Genomic DNA, 10286 nt, shown 5'->3' with positions numbered 1-10286 from the left:
AATTTATTTTTGTAGGGTACTTGCCACACACATACTATACCTCCCTTTTTTCTACGTCATAAACTTTACATTTCCGCTATGGTGGTCAGGTGGGCTGCGCCTGTAGTGGTGCGCAGAACAACACCAACGCTGAACTTACTTCCCGAAACCAGGGTCAAATAGTCTGGGCAAAAATACTGGTGATCTGTCTTATTTGGAAAGGAGACAGGCATCATCCAAGACCTCACAGACACAAGTTGACATCCAAGGTTTTCCAAGGTATGCGTATAGGTTATGTTTTTGCGATGTATTTTCAACTGTTATGGTTGACGGCTCGATTGTTGTACTACGTTACTGTCTATGGCGAACCAGCTCAATGTCGACTGATCAGTGCACTATAGACAAATAATGTTTACTTTGTTAGTTTTCGTTATTACACGAAACGTTGCTTGTTTTTTTTATTTAACTATGTCATACTTAACATTGGAAGAATGTAATCCCCGAGAGTGCGTATCCATGCCCAGCAGAGTACTCAACTGTGCCAACTCTCAAACAGGTCAATCGGCAGCACATTGCGATTCACGTTAACCCATGTTTATGTTTGGGACTTTTGTCTAGCTATAGACACAAACAAGAGCTTGTGAACTTTCCAGAATGTACGTGGCCGGCCAATAGACCTCACCCACCCCACGTGTCCGTATGACTGTTGCATTGAGTGGGAACATTTAGTCAGAGTGGAGTTTGAACCGCGGACACGGCGCTACTGTGCCGAAAAGGTCTCCCAGAACCCTTGACATACACTTTGCATACATGTATGATCAGCCTATTGCTGTCATTCGACCAAGTGGTGCAATCTATACATCCACATGTCCTTTCTGTGCATTTGGATTAAGGCCCAGCTCTGGTCAGTAACAGATGGGCCTCGGTCACAAAGACAAGTGCTGCAGTGTAAAACATGGCTGAGTTATACAATCATGGACACATAGCCAGTTCAGAGTCAAGAATATGTTATACTCAGGGCCCTGTTGATGATGGCATTCATTACTCAGGACCCTGTTGATGACGGCATCCATTACTCAGGGCCCTGTTGATAACGGCATCCACATGATGCCTTTTGGAGCCGTCAGAGAGAGCATGGGGACGAGTGGATACAGCAAACTTTCATTGGACATCATCATCCCATCCATTTAGTCATCTACATGTCTCTTTTCACAGCAGTCTGCCAAGGGACAGTTTCATTATAGTGTGAGAGTGCTGCCTATGAAACCATGACAACTTCCAGTCTATGTGCATTTTTCATTCTGAAGCAAGCCTCACTTGCTGCAATGGGGATGGCAGGTATACAAAATATTACAACAAACATAACCAATATTGGTTGGTTGTTTGCTAGCATAGACCGTAGCGTAATTATATTCCATATAAATGGTAATTCTATGGTTGGTAGCCTGGGTGCCTGTCTGTTGCTGCTATAGCCAATTCATCTAGCCTAACACAGGGCATGGCAACGAGGTACTGTATGTAATTGATTGCATTAATGTTGACGGAAGGAATAGTGATGGGATTGGATAATATTTGATTGGTGAATACAGCCGGAGGTGAAATAGCTGATTGTTCTAACTGACCGGTTCCTCCTCCTCCCTGTTGGGGATTTGTGCTGTGTTAGTACCGTAACATTGATAAGGCTGGATACTGATCGTGTTGCAACACACTACTCGGAGAGGGCTGATTGATTCACATCGCAAAGTAGGCATTACGTAACTCCTTTCCTACAAAATGCTGAGCTTTGTTTTAAAGAGCAGATAATAGGAAAGAAAGGAAAACTGAGCCCAGTGCTCACTTAAGATAATAAGTGTTGATTACATTCGGCTGTGTGGGTCGTTGTGTATTCCTCTGTATTCCTGCGGTTAGCAGGGCGGCCCGGTAGTGTGAGAGCATATCTTAAAGAGCCTGTTCCTGCCTCCCCACCCCTCACATGTAACAGCCAATACCTCCATGTGACCACATACTCTTTCCTGTCTTAAAGGCACAGCATCCCAATATCCATAGCAATGTGCATATTGCCATCTAGTGCCTCTTTAGGAAATACAAGGCTCTCTATTGTTAAACTTATACATGGTGTCATGGTGGAAATGACTTTGTTGTTTGTTCCCCCCCAGCCCATCCATCTCAGGCAGCCCTGTTCCTGTGTCGTGATGTCAGGCCCCGGGAGAGACAGTGATCTGGAGTCGGACCATGCAGTAGACTGGTCCATGATGGACATGCGGCTGGACTCGTTCCGGGGTTCCCCCCTGGCCCAGCAGGTGTCAGCGGAAAGGCTGGCCCGTGCTGGGTTTTACTTCACAGGACAGGCTGACCAGGTGCGCTGCTTCAGCTGCCACAAAACTGTAGAGAACTGGTGTGGAGGGGACACACCCGCGGAGAGGCACGCGGAGGTGAGCATGAGAAGGGTGATGACACGTGCAAAACAATTTTATTTCCTGTTTCTAACAAATGATGATACTATTGTTGCAATGTTTCAGGTCTCCCCTAACTGTAAGTTCCTGAGCTGCACCCATCGTTCCAGGGTCAACTCTCTTCAAGGTGCCATGCTGACCAACGAACCCCACTACAATGAAGACGCCGAGGACATGGAGTTCCGCCTGAGAACGGGAGAGGTGGTGGATGAGTCCACCTACCCCATGGTCCCGCACATGGTCAGCGAAGACTCCCGGTTCAACACCTTAGGCCCGTGGCCCTCCACATCCCCGGTCCGGCCTAGAGAGCTGGCCCAGGCAGGGCTCTTCTATCTGGGGGAGAGTGACCGGGTGCAGTGCTTCTGCTGTGGAGGGATGCTGGGGGGCTGGGAGGCTGGGGACACGGCGTGGGGGGAGCACTCCAAACACTTCCCCTACTGCTTCTTCATACTGGGGCATGATGTGGGGAACCTCCCCTCTCAGGTGGGGAGAGAGGAGGAGGTAGGGGAGACCAGGCCACGCCCGGGTCCTCGGGTCCCCATGCAGAGCTTTGAGGAGAGGCTAGGCAGCTTTGCAGGAATCCAGCACCCTATTGACCACGAGAGGCTGGCCAGAGCAGGCTTCTACAACACAGGTGAGACCTGGGAGTGGGGTAGACTAGAGATTTGGCCGTGAGAAAAGTAACTTAACAAATACAATTCAAAACGTATTATTATAGTTACCTGCTACTCAATGGTAAAAGGTGAGAGGAGGGGACATAGAGGGGACCAGGGACATATCCTAACCAGTGTGTATGTGTCTGGGTTGATCTTAACCCAAGTGTGTCTGGGTTGATCTTAACCAGTGTGTGTGTGTCTGGGTTGATCTTAACCAGTGTGTGTGTGTGTGTGTGTGTGTGTGTGTGTCTGGGTTGATCTTAACCCAAGTGTGTGTGTGTGTGTGTGTCTGGGTTGATCTTAACCCAAGTGTGTGTGTTTCTGTGTGGGTGCAGGAGCTCCAGACCGTGTGGTGTGTTTCTGCTGTGGTGGAGGTCTGAAGGGCTGGCAGCCGGACGAGAATCCCTGGGAGGAGCACGCCAAACACTATCCGGGGTAAAAACAAACATGTCACTCACACTCAGTTTAAAGTTAACATCCATATGCACGTCACTAACGTTGAGTGTCATGTTTTAATCCAGGTGTAATTTTCTGCTGACAGAGAAAGGACAGGAGTTCGTCAGCAGTGTTCAGTTACAAGGTCCTGGCAGGAACAATGCCGTAAGTCTCAAAGACTTCATCCTCCTAACCCTGACCTCTAACCCCTAAACCTGCGGTCAAACATATTAAACTGTACCCATCCTTATCAAATTCCTTCTTTCTATTGATTTTTCCAGGCTTCAAGTCACCTGAATGGATGTTCAAGTCACGGAACAGGTATACATTTTTTTTTTTAATGAAGTTCACTTTTTATTTATTTGTTTTGGAACGAGACAAAAAGGGGGGGGGGGTGGTGTACATACTGTGCATTCGGAAAATATGCAGACCCCTTGACTTTTTCCACATTTTGTTACATTAGTCTTATTTAAAAATTGATTAAATTTTTTTTTTAAATCCTCAGCAATCTGCACACTACCCCATAATAACAAAGCGAAAACTGTTTTAGAAATGTTTGCAAACGTATTAAAACATAAACATACCTAATTTACATGAGTATTCAGACCCTTTGCTTTGAGACTCGAATTTGAGCTCAGGTGCATCCTGTTACCATTGATCATCCTTGAGATGTTTCTACAACCTTGATTGGAGTCCACCTGTGGTAAATTCAATTGATTGGACATGATTTGTCTATATAAGGTCCCACAGTTGACGGTGCATGTCAGAGCAAAAACCAAGCCATGCGGTCGAAGGAATTGTCCGTAGAGCTCCGAGACAGGATTGTGTTGACGCACAGAACTGGGGAAGAGTCCCCCCCCCCCCCAAATTCCCCTAGAACACATCATTCTTAAATGGAAGAAGTTTGGAACCACCAAGACTCTTCCTCGAGCTGGCCAAACTGAGCGATTGGGGGGGGGGGGTTGGTCAGGGTGGCTGACCAAGAACCCGATGGTCACTCTGACAGAGTTTCTCTGTGGAGATGGGAGAACCTTCCAGAAGAACAACCATCTCTGCAGCACTCCACCAATCAGGCCTTTATGCTTGTGACCAGACGGAAGCCACTCCTCAGTAAAAGGCACATGACAGCCCGCTTGGAGTTTGCCAAAAGCCACCTGAAGACTATAATCCATGAGAAACAAGGTTCTCTGGTCTGATGAAACCAAAATTGAACTCTTTGGCCTGAATGCTAAGCATCACATCTGGAGGAAACCTGGCACCATCCCTATTGTGTAGCATGGTGGTGGCAGCATCTTGCTGTGGGGATGTTTTTCAGTGGCAGGAAGACTAGTCAGGATTGAGGCAAAGATGAGTGGAGAAAAATACATAGACATCCTTGATGAAAACCTGCTCCAGAGCACTCAGGACCTCAGACTGGTGCGAAGGTTCACCTTCCAACAGGACAACAACCCTAAGCACACAGCCAAGACAAGGCAGGAGTGGCTTCGGGACAAGTCTCTGAATGTCCTTGAGTGGCCCAGCCAAAGCCTGGACTTGAACCTGATCGAACATCTCTGGAGAGACCTGGAAATAGCTGTACAGCAATGCTCCACATCCAACCTGACAAAGCATGAGAGGATCTGCAGAGAATAATGGCATAATCTCCCAAAATAAAAGGTGTGCCAAGCTTATATAGCATCATACCAAAAAAGACTCAAGGCTGTAATCATTGCCAAAGGTGCTTCAACAAAGTACTGAGTAAATGGTCTGAATATTTACAGTACCAGTCAATTTTGCACACACCAGAGTTTCTTTATTTTTACTGTCTTCTACATTGTAGAATAATAGTGAATACTTAAACTATGAACTAACACATGGACTCATGTAGTAACCAAAAAAGTGTTAAACAAATCAAAATATATTTGATATTCTTCAAAGTAGCCACCCTTTGCCTTAACAGCTTTGCACACTCTTGGTATTCTCTCAACCAGCTTCATGAGGTAGTCACCTGGACTGCATTTCAATTAAGAGGTGTGCCTTGTTAGTTTGTAGAATTTCTATCCTTCTTAATATGTTTGAGCCAATCATTTGTGTTGTGACAATGTAGGGGTGGTATACAGAAGATAGCCCTATTTGGTAAAAGACCAAATCCATATTATGGCAAGAACGGCTCAAATAAGCAAAGACACGACAGGCCATGAATACTTTAAGACATGGTCAGACAAGGCAGTCGCAAAAACCATCAAGCCCTATGATGAAACTGTCTCTGAGGAGGACCTCCACAGGAGTGGAAGACCCAGAGTTACCTCTGCTCCAGAGGATACGTTATTAGAGTTACCATCCTCAGAAATTGCAGTGCAAATATTTGCAATGCTTCAGAGTTCAAGTAACAGACACATCTCAACATCAACTGGTCAGAAGAGACTGCGTGAATCAGGCCTTCATGGTCAAATTGCTGCAAAGAAACCACTACTAAAGGACACCAATAAGAAGAAGAGACTTGCTTGGGCCAAGAAACACGAGCAATGGACATAAGACCGGTGGAAAATGTGAGATTTTTGGTTCCAACTTCCATGTCTTTAAGACGCAGAGTAGGTGCAATGCAGCGATACGCCATCCCATCTGATTTACACTATCATTTGTTTTTCAACAGGACATTGACCCAAAACACCTCCAGGCTGTGTAAGGGCTATTTGACCAAGAAGGAGTGTAATGGAGTGCTGCATAAGATAACCTGGCCTCTACAATAACCCGACCTCAACCCAATTGGGATGAGTTGGACCGCAGAGTCAAGGAAAAGCAGCCAACAAGTGCTCAGCATATGTGGGAACTCTGTCAAGACTGTTGGAAAAGCATTCCAGTGCAAAGTGTGCAAAGCTGTCATCGAGGCAAAGGATGGCTATTTTGAAGAATCTCAAATATAACATTTTGATTTAACACTTTTTGGTTACATAATTCCATGTGTTATTTCATAGTTTTGACGTCTTCACTATTATTCTACAATACCTTTTTTGCTTTGACATTATGTGGTTTTGTGTGTAGATTGAGGGAGGGAGGGGACAATTGAATCCATTTTAGAATAAGGCTGTAACCTAATGTACCAAAAGTCTGAATACTTTCCGAAGGCCCTCTACGTGTAGTAGGGTGCTATTTCCCACACAGACTAGAACAGGCTCTCTCTGTGCAGAGGTGCTGAGGTCAGCCATGGCCCAGAGGGCGGTAGAGATGGGTCTGGAGCCTGCCCTGGTAGAGAGGACCATACTGGAGAGGATACGCAGAGCTGGGACAGGCTACTCCACCCTGGAGACTCTGCTGCAGGACTGCTTTAACAGAGGCCCTGACAGCGACGCAGAGACCGCAGAGAACCATGGTATGTGTCTCACAGTTAGCAATGCTTGTTAGTGGAGGTCGACAGATTTAACTGGAATGGCCGATTTTAATTAGGGCAGATTTCAAGTCTTCATAACAATCGGTAATTGGCAATTTTGGACGCCGATTACATTGCACTCCACGAGGAGACTGCGTGGCAGGCTGACTACCTGTTATGCGAGTGCAGCAAGGAGCCAAGGTACGTTGCTAGCTAGCATTAAACGTATCTTATAAAAACAATCCATCTTAACATAATCACTAGTTAACTACACATGGTTGATTTATATTACTAGTTTATCTAGCTTGTCCTGCGTTTCATATAATCGATGCGGTGCCTGTTAATTTATCATTGAATCACAGCCTACTTCGCCAAACGGGTGATTTAACAAGCGCATTCGTGAAAAAAAAGCACTGTCATTTCACCAATGTGTACCTAACCATAAACATCAACGCCTTTAAAATCAATACATAAGTATATATTTTTAAACCTGCATATTTAGTTAATATTGCCTGCGAACATGAATTTCTTTTAACTAGGGAAATTGTGTCACTTTTCTTCTCTTGCACGCAGTCAGGGTAAATGCAACAGTTTGGGCCGCCTAGATCGTTGCGAACTAATTTGCCAGAATTTTACATAATTATGACATAACATTGAAGGTTGTGCAATGTAACAGGAATATTTAGACTTATGGATGTTACACGTTAGACAAAATACGTAACGGTTCCTTCCGTATTTCACTGAAAGAAACATTTTATTTTGAAATGATAAGTTCCGGATTTGACCATATTAATGACCTAAGGCTCGTATTTCTGTGGGTTATTATATTATAATTAAGACTGATTTGACAGAGCAGTCTGACTGAGGGGTGGGAGGCAGCAGCAGGCTTGTAAGCATTCATCCAAACAGCACTTTCCTACATTTGCCAGCAGCTCATCGCAATGCTTCAAGCATTGAGCTGTTTATGACTTCAAGTCTATCAACTGGCAATACTAAAGTACCTATTAGAACATCCAATAGTCAAAGGTATATGAAATACAAATGGTAGAGAGAAATAGTCCTATAACTACAACCTAAAACTTCTTACTTGGGAATATTGAAGACTTATGTTAAAAGGAACCACCAGCTTTCATATGTTCTCATGTTCTGAGCAAGGAATTTAAACATTAGCTTTTTTACATGGCACATATTGCACTTTTACTTTCTTCTCCAACACTTTGTTTTTGCATTATTTAAACCAAATTGAACATGTTTCATTATTTACTTGAGACTAAATTGATTTTTATTAATGTATTATATTAAGTTAAAATAAGTGTTCATTGTTCATTCAATATTGTTGTAATTGTCATTATTACACACATATATAAATAAATCGTCCGATTTTTTTTGAAAAAAAATAATCGGTTAACGTCTACTTGTTAGAACAATGCCCTGATATAATGATACTATCAAAACTGGTAATGAGGTTTACAGGATATGTCAAAAATTCCTGATTAGAGCCACAGGGTTTTGCAATTTGATCTAGTTTCCCCATCTGCATATTCCAATGCATCACAATGCTATTCACACTGTAGGCCTGCGTGATGCTTGGCTATAGAAGTAACAATCAAACTGTGTTGGTCAGTATTCTACCTACTTTATTGTGCTTGGTTACCTACTGATGTTTCTCCCCTATTTCAGATGAGGATCCCTTTGAGAAGCTACGGAAGCTGCAGAGGGAGAAACAGTGCAAAGTGTGTATGGACAGAGACATCTGCATCGTCTTCATCCCCTGTGGGCACCTGGTCGTCTGCAAGGAGTGTTCCGAGGCCCTCGACAAGTGTCCCATCTGCTGTGCAGCCATCACACAAAAGATCAAGACATACATCTCCTAACATGCAACCTGGTGTAAGGGATTGTCATCTCCAGAGTAGGAGTGCTGACCTAGGATCAGGTCTCTTACTCATTATGTTTTAAAAGGCAAAAGTGAGCCTAGATCAGCAGTCTTAATCTGAGATGCTTAATGAATGCTGGCCCAGGAGGATAACTCTTTTAAAATGGCAATGCTGCTTTACCACCTCAATGATTTTATAAACACAGGCTTTCCTACTACAGAATGTACATATAGAAATATTATATTTGAGGAGGACCACTGTAAATATGAATAAGAGAATCATGGAAAGTGGGGATTTTATTTTTCAATGATTGTTGTATAGATGACACTTCCTTGATATGTGACGTATCATTGAGGTTCACCCGACAATACCCAAGAGGCAATGGGCCTCAGTTTCCCATCTTGGTATGAAGATTCAAAGGTTGAGACTATATGGAGTACAGCTATGAACAGAAATGACTTTACGCAGCAGGTTAGGAGAAGGTTAGGGTTAGATAAAATGCTACAGTTGTCCCTGACGTGAGTTGAACATGCAACTTTTTGTCCATGGCTGTATCCATCTACCCACAGTTCTGATACTTACATTTGAGTAATTTAGCAGATGATCTTATCCACAATAGTGAGTGCATACATTTTAATTTATAGGTCCGCTGTGCAGCACCATGGTCTACCATTGCAGCTATCAACAGTGCCTTTTCAAACAATCTCATTTACTTCTGTGTGTTTTCTTTATTCAGACTCTCACATTTCAATGTTTTCTTCATATTTCTCTTAAAATTATGAAGTTGTTGACTGGGCTTTCGTTATTGGTTTGCAAGTCATGTGTTTCTAGTTAGTTTGCAAAGTACATGTTTCTGAAGTAGAAGTTCCCAAACTGTCTGTTCCTTGGGCCAACTAGTATGCTTTCAGTGTGGGACTCTTTTGTGATTCATTATGTGTGCTCTGTGTGAATAAATAGATGAATTGTAGACTTGGATCAATTTCCATTATTTATATATAACGGCATAACTGACAGCCACTTAATCACTTGATTTAGTTCTAGAGATCACATCCTAATATTATTCCCCCTTTTTAAAATTGTGTTGTTTGGAAATTAATCTTTTCAAGTGCAACTCGTTTGACCAAGACTGGAAAATAAATGTTTAAAAAATTGAAGTGTCTTGTCTTTTTACTTTCATGTATGCTACTAACTATTTTATTCTTTATCGCAGTGTTATCTTCTTGAAGGCCAGGCAGGGATATTGGTATTTAAACTAGTGACGACCATCTTTGGGTACATCTCAGGAGTTGAAAGTAGCTTCCTCCCCTTCTGCTTTCCTTCATCCCCACTTCTATAATAGAAGAAAAACATGTACAGTTGAAGTGGGAAGTTTACATACACCTTAAACAAATACATTTAAACTCGGTTTTTCACAATTCCTGACATTTAAACCTAGTAAAAATTCCCTGTTTTAGGTCAGTTAGGATCACCACTTTATTTTAAGAAGGTGAAATGTCAAAATAATAGTAGAGAGAATGATTTATTTCAGCTTTTCTTTTAATCA

General features: G+C 43.1%; 1 protein-coding gene across 5 annotated transcripts; it reads left to right on the top strand.

Moving 5' to 3' along the window:
- Nucleotides 1-75: 75 nt before the first annotated feature.
- LOC110504588 (X-linked inhibitor of apoptosis) lies at nucleotides 76-9894 on the top strand. Of its 5 annotated transcripts, none has more exons than XR_005041229.1 (8): nucleotides 76-258; nucleotides 2136-2411; nucleotides 2499-3066; nucleotides 3424-3523; nucleotides 3630-3688; nucleotides 3805-3844; nucleotides 6690-7070; nucleotides 8550-8717. XR_005041229.1 is itself a non-coding variant. In XM_021583353.2 (8 exons), the coding sequence occupies exons 2-7, from the start codon at nucleotides 2172-2174 to the stop codon at nucleotides 6829-6831; spliced, it is 1149 nt and encodes a 382-aa protein (XP_021439028.1). In that variant the 5' UTR covers nucleotides 78-258; nucleotides 2136-2171; the 3' UTR covers nucleotides 6832-6872; nucleotides 8550-9894. The 5 variants fall into 5 exon arrangements, 3 of the variants coding, with proteins under 3 accessions (XP_021439028.1, XP_021439027.1, XP_036826216.1); XR_005041228.1 differs by having other exon boundaries at nucleotides 77-258; nucleotides 3610-3688; XM_021583353.2 differs by having other exon boundaries at nucleotides 78-258; nucleotides 6690-6872; nucleotides 8550-9894.
- Nucleotides 9895-10286: the final 392 nt, after the last annotated feature.

This window comes from Oncorhynchus mykiss, chromosome 31, assembly GCF_013265735.2.
Source record: "Oncorhynchus mykiss isolate Arlee chromosome 31, USDA_OmykA_1.1, whole genome shotgun sequence".
Lineage (NCBI taxonomy): Eukaryota > Metazoa > Chordata > Actinopteri > Salmoniformes > Salmonidae > Oncorhynchus > Oncorhynchus mykiss.
This window is presented reverse-complemented; position numbering and strand designations above follow the sequence as displayed.

Excerpts from the sequence above, each read along its gene's own strand:
- LOC110504588 (XM_021583352.2), top strand. The coding sequence starts at position 2,172 with ATGTCAGGCCCCGGGAGAGACAGTGATCTGGAGTCGGACCATGCAGTA. Across the intron at positions 2,412-2,498 it reads CCGCGGAGAGGCACGCGGAG|GTCTCCCCTAACTGTAAGTT; the intron begins GTGAGCATGAGA and ends GCAATGTTTCAG. Across the intron at positions 3,067-3,423 it reads AGCAGGCTTCTACAACACAG|GAGCTCCAGACCGTGTGGTG; the intron begins GTGAGACCTGGG and ends GTGTGGGTGCAG.